This window comes from Cherax quadricarinatus, unplaced genomic scaffold (genome assembly GCF_038502225.1).
Source record: "Cherax quadricarinatus isolate ZL_2023a unplaced genomic scaffold, ASM3850222v1 Contig4384, whole genome shotgun sequence".
In the NCBI taxonomy this organism is placed as follows: Eukaryota; Metazoa; Arthropoda; class Malacostraca; order Decapoda; family Parastacidae; genus Cherax; species Cherax quadricarinatus.
The window spans coordinates 1-24,238 of NW_027199410.1; the positions used below are offsets into that span (position 1 = coordinate 1).

Here is a 24,238-nt window from a genome sequence, read left to right on the forward strand (position 1 = left end):
TGGTAGTAATACACAAATAACCCGCACATGAAAGAGAGAAGCTTACGACGACGTTTCGGTCCGACTTGGACCATTGACAAAGTCACACTAGCTTCTCTCTTTCATGTGCGGGTTATTTGTGTATTGTTCCAGTCACGGTATTGTGCCTTTTTGTTATTTATTTGTGGTAGTAATATTGGTGTTTTATGTAATGACTTTATTATTATATTGTATAACTTCTTTACAGGTTGCAGAAATTACCTTCAACTTTTGGTACAAACTCTCAGAAGTACTTTACAGAAAAAACTGTGACAATGTTAACGAACAGTTCAAGCCTTATGTCGAACGCTTAATTGAGGCTCTGTATCGCCACTGCCAGATAGAGCCTGACCACGTGAGTAATTGAAATTTGTCGTTAAGATTGCTCGTAAATATCAGAGAGCAGTATAGAGGAGATGCTTTCAGGATTTCAGCTGTATGAAGCTAGTAATTTTTGATGTATCTACATATTCTGTGAAATATTTTTCATGGATCGAGTAGGATTGGTAGTGAAAATGAAACATTAATCAGCATGTTAATGTTTAATGTAATACTTTGGTTCCTTTAATTTATTGGAGTTTTCCTTTCAGGAGAGTATACTGGTTCAGCAGGATGACTTCTACGAGTTCCGGGAGCGAGTGCAAGAGTTAATAAAAGATGTGGTCTTTATTTGTGGATCGAAGCTGTGTTTTCAGCAGATGGCACACATACTCCAGTCTCCTGATATAAGCAAAAACTGGAACCTCATGGAGGCTGCATTATTCATCATGCAGAGCGTGGCTAAGAATCTTGTACCGTAAGTTGCTTTCTGTGGGACGCCTTTATTTTGGGGAAACCGGTTTGCTGAATTTGGGTCCTGGAGGTGGGAAGTGCATAGTGCCTGCATTCTAAAGGTGTTTGGGATATTTGCTGTTTAGAGGGACATCTAAACTATCGTATCTGCACACCTCTGGCAAGACAGTGATCATATGAGTGATGGTGAAAGTGTTTCTTTATCAGGTCATTCTGCCTCAATGGGAAATGACCAGCATGTTAAAATAAATCCAGTCCTTAGATTAGAATTTTAGTGCATTTATTTTTCATGAATATGAAATGAATTTTCTGTGTCAGAATATTTATTGATGCTTTAAAACTGTGCAGTTTATATTCTCTTGTACAGTGTTTATAAAAAAGGAGGTTCACTCCCATCTTGAAATTAGGCTCTTGAGTGCTCTGTATTTTGCTTGACAAAACCTACTTGCTATAAAATAGGATATTTTTAGTATAATCAGTTGGTATCGATAATAATAGTTGAAAATACACAATCATTTGGGTTATTACGAGATATGTAGTCGTGTGTTGGTCGAGATAAATGGTTTGGAGGGGGGAAGAGTCTTCAGTACAGTAATTGTTATGGCTTTACCATGGACACTAGTCACTATTTGGGTCTGGGGAAAAATTAAACTACTGTAATCTTAAATTTTTAATGGATGACTCTATGCCTGATGGAACCTAACCACAATCTTGCAGCTAAGCAAGATTGATTTCATTATTAATCATGATCAGGTGGTACAGTGTTCTGCCTACCAAGTTATTCAAATGCAATAAGATTACCTTTATTAAAATTCAATGTCAGTATCCATTAATTTAAACATTTTATTTTTTTATTTATTATCACACCGGCCGATTCCCACCAAGGCAGGGTGGCCCGAAAAAGAAAAAACTTTCACCATCATTCACTCCATCACTGTCTTGCCAGAAGGGTGCTTTACACTACAGTTTCTAAACTGCAACATTAACACCCCTCCTTCAGAGTGCAGGCACTGTACTTCCCATCTCCAGGACTCAAGTCCGGCCTGCCGGTTTCCCTGAATCCCTTCATAAATGTTACTTTGCTCACACTCCAACAGCACGTCAAGTATTAAAAACCATTTGTCTCCATTCACTCCTATCAAACACGCTCACGCATGCCTGCTGGAAGTCCAAGCCCCTCGCACACAAAACCTCCTTTACCCCCTCCCTCCAACCCTTCCTAGGCCGACCCCTACCCCGCCTTCCTTCCACTACAGACTGATACACTCTTGAAGTCATTCTGTTTCGCTCCATTCTCTCTACATGTCCGAACCACCTCAACAACCCTTCCTCAGCCCTCTGGACAACAGTTTTGGTAATCCCGCACCTCCTCCTAACTTCCAAACTACGAATTCTCTGCATTATATTCACACCACACATTGCCCTCAGACATGACATCTCCACTGCCTCCAGCCTTCTCCTCGCTGCAACATTCATCACCCACGCTTCACACCCATATAAGAGCGTTGGTAAAACTATACTCTCATACATTCCCCTCTTTGACTCCAAGGACAAAGTTCTTTGTCTCCACAGACTCCTAAGTGCACCACTCACTCTTTTTCCCTCATCAATTCTATGATTCACCTCATCTTTCATAGACCCATCCGCTGACACGTCCACTCCCAAATATCTGAATACGTTCACCTCCTCCATACTCTCTCCCTCCAATCTGATATTCAATCTTTCATCACCTAATCTTTTTGTTATCCTCATAACCTTACTCTTTCCTGTATTCACCTTTAATTTTCTTCTTTTGCACACCCTACCAAATTCATCCACCAATCTCTGCAACTTCTCTTCAGAATCTCCCAAGAGCACAGTGTCATCAGCAAAGAGCAGCTGTGACAACTCCCACTTTGTGTGTGATTCTTTATCTTTTAACTCCACGCCTCTTGCCAAGACCCTCGCATTTACTTCTCTTACAACCCCATCTATAAATATATTAAACAACCACGGTGACATCACACATCCTTGTCTAAGGCCTACTTTTACTGGGAAAAAATTTCCCTCTTTCCTACATACTCTAACTTGAGCCTCACTATCCTCGTAAAAACTCTTCACTGCTTTCAGTAACCTACCTCCTACACCATACACTTGCAACATCTGCCACATTGCCCCCCTATCCACCCTGTCATACGCCTTTTCCAAATCCATAAATGCCACAAAGACCTCTTTAGCCTTATCTAAATACTGTTCACTTATATGTTTCACTGTAAACACCTGGTCCACACACCCCCTACCTTTCCTAAAGCCTCCTTGTTCATCTGCTATCCTATTCTCCGTCTTACTCTTAATTCTTTCAATTATAACTCTACCATACACTTTACCAGGTACACTCAACAGACTTATCCCCCTATAATTTTTGCACTCTCTTTTATCCCCTTTGCCTTTATACAAAGGAACTATGCATGCTCTCTGCCAATCCCTAGGTACCTTACCCTCTTCCATACATTTATTAAACATATCTTTGAGAAATACTCTTAGAACACTTGGCAAAAGGGAAAAATGCTCTAAAACTTTATTTTGCCACAGTTGAGTTGGCAGGAGATTCATCTGTATAAGCTTGCATTTGTGTTCATTGGTGGCCCATGCTAATATCCCTATGGTGTATAAATGTACCGAGTTAGATGAATCTTATTGTAGCCGGCTGGCCCAGTGGCTTACACACTGGCCTGGAGTTTTAAGACTCGCTTGCCATGGGTTCAGATCCCACCTGTTCCATGGTTTATAGTTCATTCATATCCCATAAACTCATCTCATTGTCATCATGTATATTGACCCAAGTTACAAGTTTTGATGGTGGGGTTTATACACAGTATTTTTTCTATTTCAGAGAGGAGAATGAGGTAGTCCCACCCATCTTAGAAGGATTGCTGAGCCAGCCAGATGATATACACTTGCAAGTTGCATTTACATCTGTGCAGTTACTAGCTGAACTCAATGAGTGGATTGCCTGCCATCCCAATTTACTTCCTCTTGTGCTTCAGTTCCTCACTAAACGACTTCATAATAAGCACCTTGCAACTGTGGCTGCCAAGGTGGGTACAGAGCTTATATTTTTCAGCATGTGCTCTTGTATGTAAAGTTTTAATTAGGTGTTCAAAGTGAAGAATGTAACATTAAAGGTAGTTGCTTTGAATGTAGTTATTTACTAATATAGAGGCCATGAAAATGTGTAACTAGTACAGTATACTAAAATTTACAAATAACTCTGCAATATCAAGAGGAATTACATTAGCAAATGTGTGTGTTATCAAGTCTGCCAGTATCTCTGAGTATTTTGTATGTTGTCATATCTTTCCTTTTCTTCTGTCCTCCAGTGTTAGTTTGTTTAGCCTGCCTTTGTAGCTCATTCCCCTTAGTCCCAATCTTCACACCCTTGCATTTGCTGGGGTTGAACTTGAGCAACCACTTATCTAACCAACCTTGTGGTTTGTCCAGATCCATTTGCAGCCTTTCCCTGTCCTTATCTGCATGTATTCTCCTTAGTAGTTTTACATCAGTGATCAGAGATTTATCTGACTATTACATCTGGTGGGAATATTATGCAGAGAATTTGGAACATGGAAATCAGAAGATGGTGGTGAGTCACCAAGGATATAATTCAGAGGGATGAGGTGGGAGTTTGTTGAGGTGGTTTGGGCATGTAGAGAGGATGGAGAGGAATATGATAAAAGGTGTATAAACCTGAAATTGAGAGTAGAGAAAGGTAGGGGTTACTAGAGGAATGCTTGGAGGGATGGAGTAAAGAAGGATTTGATTATTAGGGGCTTGAGCATAAAGCAGGCTTGTGCGAGTGTTAGATCAGATGAGTGAAGACAAGTGGTTTTTAATGGATGTGTTGTTGGAGAGTGATTCAGGGAAAGCAGTTAGCTGGATTTGAGTCCTGGAGGTGGGAAGAACAGGGCCTGCACTCTGAGGGAGGGATGGGGATATTACAGTTTAGAGGCTCATTTGACTTTGTCAGTACACTTTGGCAAGACAGCAGTTGAATGATTGTTCGTGAAATGGGTACCCTTTTTTTTTATCACCCTACCTCGGTGGGAGACGGCTGGTGTGTTAAAAAAAAAAGTGAAAGTAAATAGTAAAAAAAGAGGTTGAATGGGCTAGTATTAGTTGGCTTGTCCAACTTAAAACCCTCTTGAAAAATTATTAGTGACAGGTCTAGAAGCTAATGTGCACACACACATGCCACATTGAAGTTTAGGAATGTCTCAGAGTAGAAGCAATAGTTTAATACTAGACTGACATTTGTTGGGGTAACATCGGCATTGCCACTAAAACCTTCTGGGATGTATATCTCAGGATGTACATTATTCGTTGACCAGGAAACTGAAACCCCCTTCAGAAAAAATCAAGTATCGATTAAAGAGTCCAGACAATGCACCTTTCAAGCCCCCTATTAGAGAATGTTCATATTGAGTCAATAAACCATTTAATACCTGGTGTGATTCATTCTATGGTTTTGGGTGTCCCAGAACACCTTGCAAGCAGTGCTCACAGGTTTGTCAGATATAAGGTGAATAAATAGTGAAATCTGGCAAAGAACATCCCATTGGTAGTTTACCATACTTCCGGCAATTATGGTGCTTTGGAGTGTGCTTGACTGTCTACTGGAGTACGAACGGGACCTCTCATAATGCAGTTTTACATGTGCTTTTTTATTAAAATGCTGATCATCTTTATCCAAAAATTATTACTATTCAGCTCCAGCCTGTGTTGAATATGGCTAAAGTTGAAAAAAAAAAATTTAGGTTGGTTCCCACTCAGAAAATTTTTCCACATGTCATAAATTTGATGAATAAATACAGGCAGTCCCCACTTTACAGCGCTTTGCTTTACAGTGTTTTTTTAATACAGCGGTTTTAAATTATACCCATTTTTCGAAGTAATGTGTGTACTGTATATGCATTTTTTAGGCTTGGCTATATTGCTCACCTAATACATAATAGTGTAAACATGCTATCAGCCTTTTATATGCACTTGAAAGTGAAAAAAGGCTATGATTCACTTTACAGCGATTTTCGCTGTACAGCAGTAGCCCGGAACCTAACCTGCTGCATAAATGGGGCCCTCCTGTATGTTGAAGTGTCACTTTTTTCACACTGTTTGTAGTACCAGCATGTGGTACTTGAAACATGAATAATGTTTAAGAAGATATTCTAATTGGTAAGTATTAGGTCTTCTGTAATTAAGACCAGCAGTTGGAACGTTTTTGAAACGTGTTAGGATCGAATGAGGGAAAAATCATCGAATATAAATATTGAGGTATTGTGTGCAAAATATTGCTCACTTGTTGCAAACTGCCATGTCATAATTGCATAAATATTTAACATGTTTTAGTTTGGATCATCATGTTACTAAATATATTTATACATCTCTCTTCATAACAGTTCACTCCACTCAGTCAGTTTCATTCTCAGTATGTGTTGATTCCTGCATTTTTGGTTTTCCTTTTAGATATAATGGTTCAGTTTAATATCTATGGTACAATCTAGGTCATTAGCAAGGTGTTCAAAAGTACATTCGGTAAGTTACGTAAACTGCCAAGCTACACTAAACATTATTCTTTTTTTTTATTAGGTTTTTTACTGTTTGAGAGAGAAGTCCCTTCACAGTACATTTAGTAGCAAATTTGTTCAGTTATATCGATAGATTTCCAAAGCACCTAGAGTCGTTTTAAGAATATAATTGGAAATTAAAATTAATTAGCCAATCTGTAAATTGCTTTTATTTTTCCCCCCATCCTTGCCTATTATGTTTTTAAATTTGCTCCAACAAGTTCAGGCACTTGGGAAGGCAAAGAGACATATCTATGCTTTAAAAAGTATTTTATTTGGATTTACAGTCCAACCTGTCCTTGCGTGCACCCGACCACTGCAGCAACCTTCATGCAGTCCTTTGGATTTTCCTCTTCATTTATTACTACCACCAAAGACCTGTACATCGTGACCATCTGTCTAATATGGACGGCTACCACCCAAAATTCGCCCAAAAGAGCAATACACTCCCTTCATTCTGAACAGCTGTCCAAAAAAATACAGTAATAGGAATCAAAACAGTCAGTTTATCAAGCCATATACATATAGAAAGCTCTTGCTTGGACCCAAGCCAGTTCAGCTGATCGTAGACAACTGTTCATCCTGCGATGACCAGGCCTACCGCACCTCGCCACCTTACACTTCTGCTCCATTGCTGCTCTCCATTCAACCTCACCCCATCTCACCATCTCTCATCACTCCCTCCCCTTGATACAAATTTAATTACCGGAAGAAGGGTAGAGAAGGTGAGTGAATAATCAGTGGCCACTAATTTTCACCCCCATGTAATTGGGACCCAGAAGTCAAAATATTAGATCAAATTTAAACTCAAGATTTGGTTTGTAAGTTAATCAATACACACTATCAGTTACACACACAGTAAACTGAGTGACATCCATAATCACTTGGTATATGAACCATGGCAGTAATTTACTAAAGCTAAAATGTTTGGCATGCTCAGTAGCAAAACAGTACACATTATTTTACATAACAGCTTATTAGGAGGTATCATTAAGTCTTAACGTGTATTGTTAATATCAATTTACTGTTAAAATGTTCGTTGCTGTTTCAGTTGTTACTTTGTCCAAAGTCAAAATGTTCTTTAATGGCCAGTAATGGAAGAAGTTGAGGACAGGAAAGTTGCTTGAAAGGTAGAGATTATGAGGTAGAAAGGGACTACAATATATTTCCAAAAAAGGATATTTTTATGTTCTGTGTGAAAGTCTTTAGAATACTTCATCTTCCTGTCTTATTTTATTCTTTTGCTTTTCATTTTCATTGTTTTGTACAAATTGTCATTTAAGCAAAGCAAGACTTCCTCTTAGACTGCAACATTTAGGGAGAACTGCATCAAGAAGGTTAGAGTTAAAGGTTGGGAATGTCACCGTTTAGAGGATAATGTTTATCTGCCTTTCTCAAGAATGAGTGATTCTTACTGTGTTCTTTGGATAACCCTCGCTTGGAAATTAGCTTAAATATTAAAAAAAAAACCTGCTTGTGTTGTGTGCAGCTATATACTGTATTAATATAAAATTCATAACCATTTTCCAGTACATAAAAGATATCGATGTACAGTATATTGTGGGAATTTTTTTATGCGTTTATATTTAGGATGGGCTTGAAGCTACAGTTCTATAAAACTCTTAATTTATAAAATGAGGAAAATGTAGTTATGTAATGAAATTAACTTCCTTAATACTTATTTAATTTGTAAATGGCAATGAATTTTCATTTCATAGTCTCTTCTCTCTGGTAAAGGTTTAGTGCTTTATTTTGTAACTTGAATATTCACAGTACAGTATACAAAATAACCACAGGAGGAGTTAAATGATAGCTGTAGGCCTTTAGCATTGCAATCAACACATCTTCAGGAACTTGCAGTGTTGCAGAAGTGATTAGGAAGCCCAGGCAGAACCGATCAGGGGAAACTCCTATCATTCAACTCCCCCTGTGGTTATTTTGCATCTTGTATTGGTCGTTCACAATTATTGCACAGTGCAGTATATTGTACCGAGGATATCTCAAGCACAGAATGCTTCATTGCATTCTGTGAAATTGTTTTAGCTCCCTAGTGCCTTATAACTAGCATAAATTCTTAATGGTTCAGTGACCCAGAATACTGTACTGGCTGTACTCTTTTTGGTCTATATTTGGCAGGCATTGAAGTTTCTCTGTATATTCTTACTCATTTTCTCTTAATATGTATTATTTGGGTATAATGTGTTTCTTTTGGATGTAGGAGGAACTGGGTTTTATACAGTAAGCCCTCAGTTTAAAGTACTGGTACCTTGGTTTAACAGACTTCAGAAATGCAGGACATAATCAACTAAGTCAGAGTTGTTGTAGCCGAAAAGAATAAGTGCCATGGCAGAAAAGAATAAGCACTATGGCAGAAAGGAATAAGCACCATGGCAGAAAAGAATAAGCATTACAGCAGAGAAAAATAAGTGCCAAGTTAAAACCGTGGAGGAAAATGCAGGCATAGGGAAGATGAGAGCTGTGAAGCTCAAGTTACCGTACTGTAATGGAGCTCTGAGGCTAATTTGCGGATAAAGAAGACAACATATTTGTATTACCACAAACAAATGAAACATTAAGGAATGGATTCGTTCACTAACCTGGATTTTGGCCTTGGTGGCATATATTCTTTTCTGCCATGCAGCACCTCAATTGATTCAGAACCAGCAAAGTCCATTGGCTACAGAAATCTTCCTTATTGTTATGATCACAGCAAAACAATCTCGTCTCTATACACCAGAATCACCATTGTTGGAAATATGCTTTCCCTATTAGTCCATTAAATTGATGGTTTACCATTTCAATTTGTCTCGTGCCTTTTCTGACTAATCCATAGGTTGCAGTTCTATAATCTCATGCTAGAATTATCAATACATGTACATGCTTAAACTTTTCAACTAATATACGTTTTTACAATCTGATTAACAGTAAATTTAAAATAATGCCTGATTTAATGTATTTTGGTGCTGATGGCACTCAAATTCTCTAATCTATACTGGGGTCATCCTAGGAAGGATGGAGGAAGGAGGGTAAGAGATTTTGTGTGCAAGGTGCTTAGACATACAGCAGGCATGTGTGGGCATGATAGATAGTGAATGGAGATGGATGGTTTTTGGGACTTGACAAGCTGTTGGAGTGTGAGCAGAGTAATATTTTTTGAAAGGATTCAGGGAAACTGGTTAACTGGACTTGAGCCCTTGAGCCTGCATTTTTAAGGAGGGATTTGGGATAATGGCTGTTTGGAGTGATGTCTAAACTGTTGTATTTGAGTACCTCTGCAAAGACAGTGATTATGTGTGAATGATGGGGAAAGTGTTTTTTTTGGTCACCCTGCCTCGGTGGAAGACTGCCAATGTTTTGGGAAAAGAAAAATCTATACTCCGCATACAAATGCTCATTATGTATTAAAATGTTTGTCTTCCTCTGTGCTGTAACTATAGACATTAGTTTTCTTTTCGCCATGCCGTTAGGAATTAGGCAAACAGTTTTATTTGTTGAAAATGTAGTTTTGGAATTTGGTTTCAGCAGACTTAGGTGCAGGTTCAAGAAATCTTATCTTGAAAATGTGTTTGAAAATTGAAACATGAAAATTGAGAGAGTTATTTAAAAAGTTTCAGTAACAAAATTTGACTCGGAGATTGGTTCTAAAGTAGCAGTGTCATGGTAGTAAATAAATCTTTTCTCAGTGAAGTTTAGAAGATGGGTTAAGGCAAAAATATTAACTTTCCTGGGCTAACGGAGTAAAATTGGTGTTTGGGAGCCTTGATATTGCTTGTTGCATTCATATGACTGTGTAGCTTTCTGCTGAAGTTCACTGGTAAATGTAATTCATTACTTGTTTACAATATTGGGTCATTACATTAGAAAGTTAAATTTGGTGGTGGTACATTGGGGAAATAATTTTTTTATACAAGTTTAGTTTAAGGAAACAAATGATATAAACAGATGAAATGTGACTTTTTTTTTAAAGGGGGGGGGGGAGAGATTCATTAATTAATGGGATGATAAGTATCATTCATTGCTAAGTGAGTTTGGTGTTTTTTTTTTTTTTTTTTCATATAAAAATAATTCATATTGGTTTGACAGCTTCTGGTTTTTTTTTTTTTTTTTTCAACAAGTCGGCCGTCTCCCACCGAGGCAGGGTGACCCAAAAAAGAAAGAAAATCCCCAAAAAGAAAATACTTTCATCATCATTCAACACTTTCACCACACTCGCACATTATCACTGTTTTTGCAGAGGTGCTCAGAATACAACAGTCTAGAAGCATACACATATAAAGATACACAACATATCCCTCCAAACTGCCAATATCCCAAACCCCTCCTTTAAAGTGCAGGCATTGTACTTCCCATTTCCAGGACTCAAGTCCGACTATATGAAAATAACCGGTTTCCCTGAATCCCTTCACTAAATATTACCCTGCTCACACTCCAACAGATCGTCAGGTCCCAAGTACCATTCGTCTCCATTCACTCCTATCTAACACGCTCACGCACGCTTGCTGGAAGTCCAAGCCCCTTACCCACAAAACCTCCTTTACCCCCTCTCTCCAACCCTTTCGAGGACGACCCCTACCCCGCCTTCCTTCCCCTATAGATTTATATGCTTTCCATGTCATTCTACTTTGATCCATTCTCTCTAAATGACCAAACCACCTCAACAACCCCTCTTCTGCCCTCTGACTAATACTTTTATTAACTCCACACCTTCTCCTAATTTCCACACTCCGAATTTTCTGCATAATATTTACACCACACATTGCCCTTAAACAGGACATCTCCACTGCCTCCAACCGTCTCCTCGCTGCTGCATTTACCACCCAAGCTTCACACCCATATAAGAGTGTTGGTACTACTATACTTTCATACATTCCCTTCTTTGCCTCCATAGATAACGTTTTTTGACTCCACATATACCTCAACGCACCACTCACCTTTTTTCCCTCATCAATTCTATGATTAACCTCATCCTTCATAAATCCATCCGCCGACACGTCAACTCCCAAGTATCTGAAAACATTCACTTCTTCCATACTCCTCCTCCCCAATTTGATATCCAATTTTTCTTTATCTAAATCATTTGACACCCTCATCACCTTACTCTTTTCTATGTTCACTTTCAACTTTCTACCTTTACACACATTCCCAAACTCATCCACTAACCTTTGCAATTTTTCTTTAGAATCTCCCATAAGCACAGTATCATCAGCAAAAAGTAACTGTGTCAATTCCCATTTTGAATTTGATTCCCCATAATTTAATCCCACCCCTCTCCCAAACACCCTAGCATTTACTTCCTTTACAACCCCATCTATAAATATATTAAACAACCATGGTGACATTACACATCCCTGTCTAAGACCTACTTTTACCGGGAAGTAGTCTCCCTCTCTTCTACACACCCTAACCTGAGCCTCACTATCCTCATAAAAACTCTTTACAGCATTTAATAACTTACCACCTATTCCATATACTTGCAACATCTGCCACATTGCTCCTCTATCCACTCTATCATATGCCTTTTCTAAATCCATAAATGCAATAAAAACTTCCCTATCTTTATCTAAATACTGTTCACATATATGCTTCAATGTAAACACCTGATCTACACATCCCCTACCCACTCTAAAACCTCCTTGCTCATCCGCAATCCTACATTCTGTCTTACCTCTAATTCTTTCAATTATAACCCTACCGTACACTTTTCCTGGTATACTCAGTAAGCTTATTCCTCTATAATTTTTACAGTCTCTTTTGTCCCCTTTCCCTTTATATAAAGGGACTATACATGCTCTCTGCCAATCCCTAGGTACCTTCCCCTCTTTCATACATTTATTAAACAAAAGTACCAACCACTCCAACACTATATCCCCCCCTGCTTTTAACATTTCTGTCATGATCCCATCAGTTCCAGCTGCTTTACCCCCTTTCATTTTACGTAATGCCTCACGTACCTCCCCCACACTTACATTCTGCTCTTCTTCACTCCTAAAAGATGGTATACCTCCCTGACCAGTGCATGAAATTACTGCCTCTGTTTCTTCCTTAACATTTAAAAGTTCCTCAAAATATTCTCGCCATCTACCCAATACCTCCATCTCCCCATCTACTAACTCCCCTACTCTGTTTTTAACTGACAAATCCATATTTTCCCTAGGCTTTCTTAACTTGTTTAACTCACTCCAAAATTTTTTCTTATTTTCATTAAAATTTCTTGACAGTGCCTCTCCCACTCTATCATCTGCTCTCCTTTTGCACTCTCTCACCACTCTCTTTACCTTTCTTTTACTCTCCATATACTCTGCTCTTCTTATAACACTTCTGCTTTGTAAAAACCTCTCATAAGCTACCTTTTTCTCTTTTATCACACCCTTTACTTCATCATTCCACCAATCACTCCTCTTTCCTCCTGCCCCCACCCTCCTATAACCACAAACTTCTGCCCCACATTCTAATACTGCATTTTTAAAACTATTCCAACCCTCTTCAACCCCCCCACTACTCATCTTTGCACTAGCCCACCTTTCTGCCAATAGTCGCTTATATCTCACCCGAACTTCCTCCTCCCTTAGTTTATACACTTTCACCTCCCTCTTACTTGTTGTTGCCACCTTCCTCTTTTCCCATCTACCTCTTACTCTAACTGTAGCTACAACTAAATAATGATCCGATATATCAGTTGCCCCTCTATAAACATGTACATCCTGGAGCCTACCCATCAACCTTTTATCCACCAATACATAATCTAATAAACTACTTTCATTACGTGCTACATCATACCTTGTATATTTATTTATCCTCTTTTTCATAAAATATGTATTACTTATTACCAAATTTCTTTCTACACATAGCTCAATTAAAGGCTCCCCATTTACATTTACCCCTGGCACCCCAAATTTACCTACTACTCCTTCCATAACATTTTTACCCACTTTAGCATTGAAATCCCCAACCACCATTACTCTCACACTTGATTCAAAACTCCCCACGCATTCACTCAACATTTCCCAAAATCTCTCTCTCTCCTCTACACTTCTCTCTTCTCCAGGTGCATACACGCTTATTATAACCCACTTTTCACATCCAATCTTTATTTTACTCCACATAATCCTTGAATTAATACATTTATAGTCCCTCTTTTCCTGCCATAGCTTATCCTTCAACATTATTGCTACTCCTTCTTTAGCTCTAACTCTATTTGAAACCCCTGACCTAATCCCATTTATTCCTCTCCACTGAAACTCTCCCACCCCCTTCAGCTTTGTTTCACTTAAAGCCAGGACATCCAGCTTCTTCTCATTCATAACATCCACAATCATCTCTTTCTTATCATCTGCACAACATCCACGCACATTCAGACTTCCCACTTTGACAATTTATTAAGATAAAATCAAAGAAAACTCAGATGAGTGTGTATAAATAAATGTGTACATGTATGTGTAGTGTGACCTAAGTGTAAGTAGAAGTAGCAAGACATGCCTGTAATCTTGCTGCACATAATAGCCTCTCTTGACTCGTTCAGCATCAGTAATGAGGCGGTGGTTGGGCTTCTGAAGGGAGTAGCATCAATTCTTGGAAGATTTCCTAAAGAAAGAATTAAAGAAGATATGAAAAAGCTCTGTTTGGTTCAAGTGTCTCATATTCAGAAACTAATTGAGGTAAATGTTTGTGTTGACATCTCCACCTTCCCATCTAATAACCCCTCGTTTGTTCTGAAATGTTAAATTAAACTTGTCCCCTAGGCCTTCTCAGCTCAATGATCTCCAAAATCATTTCTTATTTTTGGCAAAATGGACATGAACTTTATTCTTGTTTATTCCTGGAATTATTAGTTGCATTTAACCTAATATTTCACTCATTAACCTAGCTTGCATTTCCAGTTTACAAAAGTCTTCTGTATGTCACATATCTAAAGGTTTCCTAGTCTGGGAATAAGCAGTCCATTTATTACAGGCAGGCTCCACTTTACAAGTTTTACTCTTCACTAAGATTGCTATACATCTCTCAACTGTTCCTCACTAAATTTAGGATTTTATTGCACATCTGCTTGAGTGCAGTAATTACTCTTGTTTGTTTTTTTAGAGCTGGTTTCTGTTTAAACTTCTGTTCATTATTTCTGATTTTCTCTTACAGGAAAACATACCAATAGAAAAGAACACAAAATCAGATCCTGTGGTGTGGTTGGATCGGTTGGCTGCGATATTTAGAAATGTTAATCCAATTGTCCAAAATGGAGAGCAACATCCATGTCAGGAAGTGGTTATGGAGGTGGGTTATTAAGAGATAGCAGTGTATATATAAATAAAAATTAGTGAATCATACCAAAATTAAAATTTCTACAAATATTAGAATATTGTGACTTTTTTTATTTTAATTTATGCCCAGATTTGTGATCATGATATTATCCGCAGGTTTGGCCAACACTCTCACTGGCGTTCCAGAGATACAGTTCTGATTTACGGGTAATGGAGCATTGCTGCCGCTGCTTGCGGTTTGCAGTACGCTGTGTGCATCAGCACTCGGCACCACTTCTCTCACCCCTTGTTGAACAGGTATTGAACAACTAAGCAAGTGGAAAATATTTCACTTTTTCACTTAAACCTTTTCATCTGGTAGGACTAGTAAGATTGTCTCCACCAGCAAGTATAAATGTCCAGCTGATTGCATGAGCTATATTTTCCTGTTATTTAATGTGATGTTGACTCCAGATTCCATTGAGATTAACCGGTGGACACCATTCTAATGGCTTGTTGCTCCGTTGGAGTGTGAGCAGGGTAACATTTATAAAAGGATTGGGAGACTTTTGAGTTCTGGAGTTGGGAAGTACAGTGCCTCCACTTAGATGGTGGTGTGGTTGTTGCACTTCAGAGGATCAGTTGAATTGTAATGTCTGCCCACTTCAGGCAAGATACTTATTGATTCAATGGTGGTGATTTTTTTTTTTTTATCCTACCTTTGTGGGAGTTGGCCAGTGTGTGATGATAAATTGAGAACTTAGTTTTATTGTCATTCTTCAAAAAAATTTATCGGGAAAATCAAGGGAATTATTAGTCGCTCATTGTTATTGCACTATCCTTGCCCTGCAAGGAGCGACTGGTGAAGGGCTCTTGATTCAAAGAATTGAACCTTTTCTAAACTTCCTTGGATCAAACCCAGTTGCCTCCCATTCCCACAGGTGCTATATAATCTCGGTGGATTTAATGTGTCCTCTTAAATGTAATAATGCTTCTATTGTCCTCAATGAAGGATGCTTTATTCATAAATTAGTCTCAAACATCCTAGCATTGTACGTTACCTTATAATTACTTTGTACTTGTATTAATATTGGTAGAATTACCGACAATATGTTAAGTAAAATGACACAAATGCAACTAATGTTACATTGTATTGTGGCAACGTTGCGCTTTCCAGGAGCTGTCAAGACCATTACGGCTTGACAGAGCTCTCGGAGAGCGAAACGTTGCCACAATAAAATGTCACATTAGTTGCATTTGTGTCCTTTTTACTTAACATACTTTGTACTTGATTTATTAACTTCCATTTTGACAGATTGTTGGATTGTATGCTGCACATGGGCACAGTTGTTTCCTGTACCTGGGTAGCATTCTGGTGGATGAATACGCAAGTGAGCCTGGTTGTGTAACAGGCCTCTTGGCCATGCTGGAAGCTTTTACACAGCCAACCTTCATCCTTCTCACACAGCCTAATGGATTCAGAGATCATCCTGATACTGTTGATGATTGGTTTAGATTGTGTGCCAGGTAGGCTTTTCCACTTTTTCTTTATAAACTTTTATTGTGTATAGTATTGTTTAAGGAGAAAGGGGAACACCTCATAGGAGGTGCCATGATCATGGTGAGTGGCTCTTGTTCCAAGGAATTTAACCTGTTTTCTCCTTGAATGAAATCCAGTTTCCTACCCTACAGGTTTAGTGCTTTCCCCTAAATATAATTAAGGAGGGGTTTGTTAAAATATGTATCATATATCATGAAATTGTTCATAATGGAAGCAAAATAATAAAAGAAATACATGCAAGTGTTCTTACTTTTCTCGTAAGTCAAATTGTAGACAAAAGATACTAGATTTTAAATTGATTTATAAAAAGACCACTGTATATTCATGCTCTATTTTTTTCACTATTCAGTGGTCAGACAGTGCTCATGTGTTGATAGTGTGACAGATAAACTGAGACTGGATCAGGTCAGGTATTGATACACAAGTTTCAGAATTTAGTGTTTTTTTTTTTATCCATTATAAGACATTTTTCTGTAAATTAGCTAATTAGGTGAATTTAGTTATAGGGCTATGCTTGGAAATAAAATGAGATGGGATAATATATGTCAGCCTGGAAATTTAACAGTGTAAGGAAAGAAAAGGTTTACTGTTTTTTGGACCTGTTGACCCAGTGGATAGTTTGACCTCTTAAGACAGTGGAAAACCTTGCTCTCTTTTTAAACTAGTTACCCCTGTAGATAAATTGGCTCAGTTTTTAATATGCAGTAAACCCTCCATTGAACAGACTTTGGAAATACAGAACAATATCTGGTGGATTAGTAGATTGAGGAACTGGACAAAGTCTTTTGGTTGCAGAATTGTTTATTATTGTTTTGTAACAACCATGGTAAGATAATCTTTTCTCTGTCCACCATAATTGTCATTACTGGCTACTCTTTCCCCTCAGTTAGTCCAAGAAATAGAGAGGTTAATGCTTTTGCATTAACTTTTATCAAATTTATATGTGCTTAGATAGGAGTGAGTGGAGACGAATGGTTTTTGGGACTTGACGAGCTGTTGGAGTGTGAGCAAGGTAATATTTTGTGAAGGGTTTCAGGGAAACCAGTTAGTGGGACTTGAGTCCTGTAAGTGGGAAGTACAGTGCCTGTACTCTAAAGGAGTTTGGGATATTTGCTGTTTAGAGTGCCATCTAAACTGTCATACCTGCATGCCTCTGGCTAGAGAGAGTTAGTGTGAATGATGAAGTGTGTTTCTTCTTTGGATCGCCCTGCCTCAGTGGGAAACGGGTAGCGTGTTAAAAAAAAAGTGTGTTTTATTTGTGTACAGATTCCTATGATATGTAGCAAGCTGGGTGGTGATTAATATCTAACTTTTTTGTACAACAACACACTATGAATACATATTATCTTTCAGATTCCTTCAGCGAGCACCAGTAGCCTTCCTTCAGTGTTCAGCCTTAAATACAATTTTGGAGTGTGGACTTCAAGCATGCATGCTGGACCACAAGGTATGCTTCATTATTTCTATTCTTAATTTAGCATTTCACAGTATGAGATTAATAAATGAATACAATTGTAATAAAATTTAGATTTTAATGTTGAGACGTCAGACGATAACTTACCATTTTATGGAGGGTTGTAGTTGGCAGTATATGATAACTCATCAACATGAATGTACATATGTGATGAATTGTTTGAAAAACCGACTGATTGGACTGATGAAGCCACTGTGTGCCGAAACGTTTCCTGAATAAAGATTTCCATATGCTGCATAAGTGTCTCAATCTTCATCATGAATGTACATAGCAGTATTTAAGTTTTCCTGTTGATTTACACCAAATTAAGCCTTTTTATTTTCAGTGTGTAGCACTATGTACAGTACTGTGATATAATAGGTGTACTTGCCTGTTTATGCCCTTCATATGTGGTTTCAGGAGTCTAGTTTTGGTTCCTAATCCTGCCTCTCAATCTGCTGCTTGTCAGATTCACTCCCTGCTGTGTTTCAAGGTGTTTTAGTACTTAAAATGTAAGAAACACATTGATCCTTAATCCCAGCTGCACTATTCACTGTAAATTGACGCACATTTTTACTTCACCCTGCCTCAGTGGGAAACTGCCGTGTTAAAAAAAAATGTTTTGTTTAACACTGGTAATCTCCCACCAAGGTAGGGTGACCCAATGAAAAAAACATTTCCACTGCTACTCATTCAATCACTGTTTTGTCAAAAGGGTACTGACTTCACAGTTCAGATGACCCCTCCAAACTGTAACATCCTTCAGTGTATACACTGCACATTCCACCTTATGGATTCAAGTCTGGCTAACTGGTTTTATTGAGTCCCTTTATTAGTGCTACCTATTATCTCTATCATTTGTTTTAGGAAATAAGTTTTGAATATATAAAGTGTCTTGATTGTGGCTAAAGGGGTGATGGTGCATTGTTTACTTGTGTTTTCCATGAAGTGCTGTATGGATCTGCCTGGTCCTAGATGTTTTTGCCAGGTGTATGGTGATAGGTGACCCAGACAGTTGGGCTGAAGCCTAAAGTGGTTACAGGTGGCATATTTGAAGCTGCAGAAATTTGGCATGTAAGTCATACACAGATTGGTTCCCTGCACACCAGTAAGTCTTACACAGTTTAAGGGTTGTAACTTAAAGGTATTCTCAGGTATGTACAGTGGAAGTAGGGAAGATTAAAAAAAAGTTGGGTGGGAGGCATGGTTATTTTCTGTGCTTTCCTTCTATAATTTGATATGAAAGTGGTGATTTTTGAGGGACTCTTCCTGGAAATCTGGACTGTAGATTCTGAGAGCCTAAAAACTTAGAAAAGCTTGCTCTACAGTTGAAACTTTCTCTCATTAAAGGTTTCCTTTCTGCCATGGTCTTTCTCTTATCACTTTGTCAGTTTTATAATCTTTCTTAAGACTCCTTTCTGATAGAACTGTTGTTGTTTACTGGGTTTTCTCTTCTAACCTTGGGAAGAAAATTGACAGGAAAATTACCCTTAAAGAGCAACAGTTTTCTGTCATTGTTTTAAAGTTCTTGTATTTGCAATTTTTACTGCTTTGTTCTGCTTGTTTTCAAGTACGTACTTTGAAGAGTTGTCTTAAAGAGCTCCTTCATGACTTCTTGTAGTCATTCAGCTTTCCCTTCCTTCATCTTAGCTGCTGAGCCAATGTTAGTTTAGATCCTTCACTTTCTCTTCCTTTGATCTGTCTTCACATGCCCCTCTCTATGTTGAGTGTACCAAAGTTAAATAAAGGAAAAAATGTATATAAATCTTTTTATTGTATTCAGCTACCTTCACACTGTAAACTAATGCCTCTTACCCTTTCCCGTGTAATTTTTTTTTTTTTAGGAAGCAAATGCAGCTGTATTGAAGTTCTTTCAAGATCTATTGGAGGCAGGACGTAAACACGAAGACCGACCGAATTTCGAAACTCGACACACGCTGGTCGTAAATATTTTTAATACTCATGGTGAGAGTCTAGTGAGCAACCTCATTAATGCAGCCATCTTCATTCTCCCTCAATATATGCATCATGATGTTGCTGAAACTTTCTTCCAGGTCAGTTTTTTATTGTTTTATTACTCCTTTCCCTTAACATTATATCTTGTACATATTTTTGTGTGAAATGTTTAATGATATAAATATTTTGTATAACATTTTATCTTGTATGTATATTTGTGTGAAATGTTTGGTGATATAAGTATTAGTTTTCTCTATTTTCCCAAATGTTATTTTTACAGATTATGCAATTTGACCGTCCAAAATTTTGTCTGTGGTTAGAGGCCAAGTTGAAAGTGTTACCAACAAAGAATTCCGGTGGTGTGGAGGCAATTACTCAAACTGAGTTGGTAGAGTTCCACAAGGCTGTCACACAGGCAGAGCGCACTAAGGAAATTACCAGAGCGCTGGTAGACTTTTCCAGATTCTTCAGCTGACATGATGGACAGCATAGATGAAAGCCAGTGAGATGGCTGACATGACTGACTTGACACTTGTCTTGAGACTAATGCAATGGACAGCAAGTGCATTGAAAGGCATTTTCCAAGGTACTGTACTATAATTGACAGGCTGCTAAATATGACCTAATACTCTGAGTGCTGCAGTGATTGAGATATGTATTCCAATTTGAGTTTTTAATTATCTAAATCTGAAAAATTACATTGGCTTTGTGACAGTCTTCAAATTTTTCTTTCTGCCATGTTTCCGGAGAGTGAATATATTGAGTTTAATAACCGTGACACACTATTATAATGACCTTGAAGAAATGCTCGGTCATCCGGTGTGATGAAGATAACTTAAGAATATATATAATGAATGCTTTCAGGTTGACTACAAAATTGTATCAATATTAAACTTATAAAGCTTTCTATAATTACTAGATGAATTAAATTGTTATTTTGTGACTATTACACTGGGTATTTATGGTCAAAATTTATTAATTTTAGGATTAAGTTAGAAATGTGGTACTTGAAAATTTTGCTTTTTGGAAATTTACATACTGGACCTGTAAGAGCTTGGTAAATTTGTTCAATCATAGGTTTGAAATGAAGTAGCATTCACCTTTTTAAAAAGTAGATTTGATTTTATTATTGTTTCTTTTTTGTATGATCATAAAAGCTATTGCTTAATTTATAAATGTTGAAGAAGCATATGCTGAATTCCATATAAAGGCATTGCTTCTTTCTTGTGATAATTGACATGCAGAACCCTTCTGTGTGATCTGAAGAAATAAATTGTGCCTAGGACTTTGGCATTGTGCAATGCTCCTGTGTTGATAGTGTGAAAGATAAAGTTGAAACTGGATCAGTGTTGAGTGTCTTGCATATATCTTGTCTCAGGCCAGGTAGTGTTAATAAGATTAGAGTCAAAATTTAAATGGGACAAACTTGCATATTTTGGTAGTTGATACCCATTATAATTTTAACCATGCAAAAAACAACATGCATAATCTACATAGTTGCTTGTGTGGAGTTTTACATCTGGCTGATTAACATGACCACTTCAGATAATACTTTGTAATAGCGATGCATCATTCCTCTTCTGTTGGCCACTGATACATTCTATGTACCTGGGTGAGTGGAGGTCAGATTTGCAAGTAATTTTAAATTTTAAGGTGTGTAGGAAAGAAGGGCACTATTTTCAGGAAGTAGGCCTTAGTTGTGTGTAATGGCTTTATGGTGGTTCATTATATTGATAGATGGGGTTATTAAAAAAAAAGTGTATACTAGTGTTGGGGAAAGGTTTGAAATTGAAAAATAATTTTAATACAGTGGGAATCATCAGTTACTCTCTCTCATTGACAGTTCTTTTTTGGGAGATTCTTAAGAAAAGTTACAAAGGTTAGTGGTATTTAAGTGGGTGTTCAAAAGAAGTCAACTAAAAGTGAACATAGAAAAGAGCAGCCTGATAAGTTACAAAAAGTTTAGGTACTGAAGTACTGGATATCTGTTAAAATGGTTTATTGAAAGATGACGTGAACCACAGAAAAGGTGATTTGGGGGGGGGGGGAGTAGGTAGCTGGTCTGTTGAGGCTTCTGTGGTAAGAAAAGCTTTATGGTGGCAAAAAGGGAAATATACCAGAGTATAGTGGAACCAGCACTAGTATGGGTGTGAGACACGGTCTTGAAACATTGCAATGAGGAAGCTGAAGAGATCATGTTGGAGAGCAATATTTGGTTCATGAATATGCAGAGAAAGAGGAGCATAGTAATTAGAAAACTGCGGGGTTACAAAACATATAATTCAGAAGGCAAAGGGGTTGTTGAGGTGGTTTGGCAATATAGAAAGGATGGCACGAATAGCATCAAGAGTGTATAAATTAAGGAGAGGAGGAATAGGGGTTGTCTTATGAAATGTCAGGGAAAAGGGGGGGAGGGAGAAGTTGTAGGTGGTAGAGGCCTAAGCATCCAGGTGTGTTTAAGCACGTTAGCTTGAAGTGAGCGAAGATAAGTGGTTTTTAGAGTTTGATATAGTATTGGGGGTGTGAGCATGTTAAAATTGTGAAACTGGTTACCTGGCTTCAATTCTTGAGGTGGGAAGTACAGTGCCTGCAGTTCATAGGAGTGGGATATTACTGTTCAGAGGGTTATCTGAATTGTAATACCTGTACACTTCTGGCAAGACAGCTACAGAGTGAATGATTGTGAATGTGTGTCCTCTCTTTTAGGTCAACCTACATTGGGTGACTGTTGGCCAATGTAGTAAAAAAAATTGTTAAAGCCTTTTTCTTTGTAGATACTGGAGATGCTCCACATGATTCTTAAAGTAAATAAAAGAATAGCAAGTTATTTTGGAGCAGCTATTTGCTCAAGGACACAGTTTAATATGACAGTGATGTCCTGAGCAGGAGCACTGTCAAGGAGTCATGCTTCTGCCCCCTTCACTGTTCCAAATGACAGTGTCAGTCTGTCCTTTTTCTTTTCCTCCTCACTATTGAGGCCTCTCTTCCTTTCCCATCCATTTATGGCTGTTACCTAGATACATTTTTGTTACTTCAGGTAAATACAGTTGTAATTACTTTGTAGACTATGTTTGCATTCCCTTTGTGCATGAGAAAGTTTCACATATAAAAAATTAATAGTGTTTATATTATACATTGAGCAAATTTGGTAAGCATAACTGACATGCAGTGGTTATAGAATATGAACTTTTCCTCTCAAAATTATGATTTATAAAAATACTGAAGAAAATGCCATGTGAGACATTCAGCAAATTATGTGCAATAATATTGTGCATTTTTCATATAAAGTAAATAATTGTTGCTAAATATTATAACATCATTGCTCTTATTTGTATATAGGTATTGCTAAATAAACTTTTAATAACTATTAAGAAGTAAATGGATTCTACCAGAATAAATATGCTTATAAATAATGTAATCAAAATATTAAGCATGAACTATTGAATATGTATTAATGAGAAATGTATATAGAAAAGGCTGAGAGAAAGATTGTGTTGATGATTTGGGAGAAAATTTATTTCGAAATGTCTAAATGCTTGTTTTAGGAAGAAGTACCTGCTAATCTAAGACTATGTAGTGCAAGTATAGGAAGAGCGACAAAACTTCAAATAACTTGTTATGCAATGAGAAGAGGTTCAAATGAATTGGTAATAAATCTTAAGTTAGAGATATGGCAGAAAATGTTGTTATTGACTGAGGCATAATGTTCAAAAGAATTTAGGCTACAATCTAGCTAATTCCATAGATGCACGAAAAATGAGAGCATATTATTGTACCTAATGAGTGGTGACAACATAACTCAAGAGGTTTAGATTAGGCTAGGTAAGGTTCGTCAGGAAACAGGACAAGTGTTTCTTGACGCGGGTCTTAGTCAGATGATAACCCGCCTTTGGAGATTTGGTCATCTGACCGAGGCCTTCCACTGGCTTACCGGTCCACCCCTTTAAAAATAATATATATTCAAGAGGTTTGAAGTAAAATGAATTTCGTACAGCATTTGAAGTGCTATCAATGCAGATTTGAAAGTATATTCTAGATATTTGATGGCTTAAAGTATCCCTGTATATGAATTAAAGTGAAAAGGAAAATGTGTGAATAGACCTTTGGTTATTTTACATCCTAATGTATTTTTGATATTTCTGCATTATTAGGTATCACTAACCGTTACCTCAGATGTTTGTCATTCCCAATAGTTACTTTAGGGTTTTGTTTTTCCCAGTAGTTACTTTAGGGTTTTGCCATTCCCAGCAATTACCCGAGGGTTTTGTCACTCCGAGTTGGGTTACTTTAGGTTTTCTTACCTGCCATTTTGTTTTTGACCAGTATATGAAAATATCTTTCCATTAATTTTAAAATTGCTTAGATAAATTATGTAAATTTACCAAACTGTTAAAATTGAGTTCCCAGAATAACCATCTGGTGGCTGTTCAGGGAATTCTTGAATTATCAAGATGGTCTTTGTGCTAACACTGAAAGGACATCCTTGAAAAACTCAGAACAGATATTTAGGTATATTGATGAAAGATTGAATATCAGATTGGAGGGAGAGAGTATGGAGGAGGTGAACGTATTCAGATATTTGGGAGTGGACGTGTCAGCGGATGGGTCTATGAAAGATGAGGTGAAT

The 24,238-nt window shown here is 37.6% G+C and overlaps 2 protein-coding genes across 2 annotated transcripts; both read left to right on the forward strand.

Moving 5' to 3' along the window:
• Positions 1–175: 175 nt before the first annotated feature.
• On the forward strand, positions 176–7,206 carry LOC138852140 (transportin-3-like). Its single transcript, XM_070081819.1, has 4 exons — positions 176–373; positions 609–814; positions 3,683–3,887; positions 6,698–7,206. Exons 1-4 carry the CDS (start codon positions 191–193, stop codon positions 6,869–6,871), a joined length of 768 nt encoding a protein of 255 aa, XP_069937920.1. The 5' UTR covers positions 176–190; the 3' UTR covers positions 6,872–7,206.
• A 6,676-nt stretch (positions 7,207–13,882) lies between these two features.
• Positions 13,883–23,711, forward strand: LOC138852139 (transportin-3-like). The gene is made up of 7 exons (XM_070081818.1): positions 13,883–14,065; positions 14,541–14,675; positions 14,819–14,959; positions 15,957–16,168; positions 17,556–17,649; positions 19,500–19,709; positions 19,892–23,711. Exons 1-7 carry the CDS (start codon positions 13,883–13,885, stop codon positions 20,084–20,086), a joined length of 1,170 nt encoding a protein of 389 aa, XP_069937919.1. The 3' UTR covers positions 20,087–23,711.
• Positions 23,712–24,238: the final 527 nt, after the last annotated feature.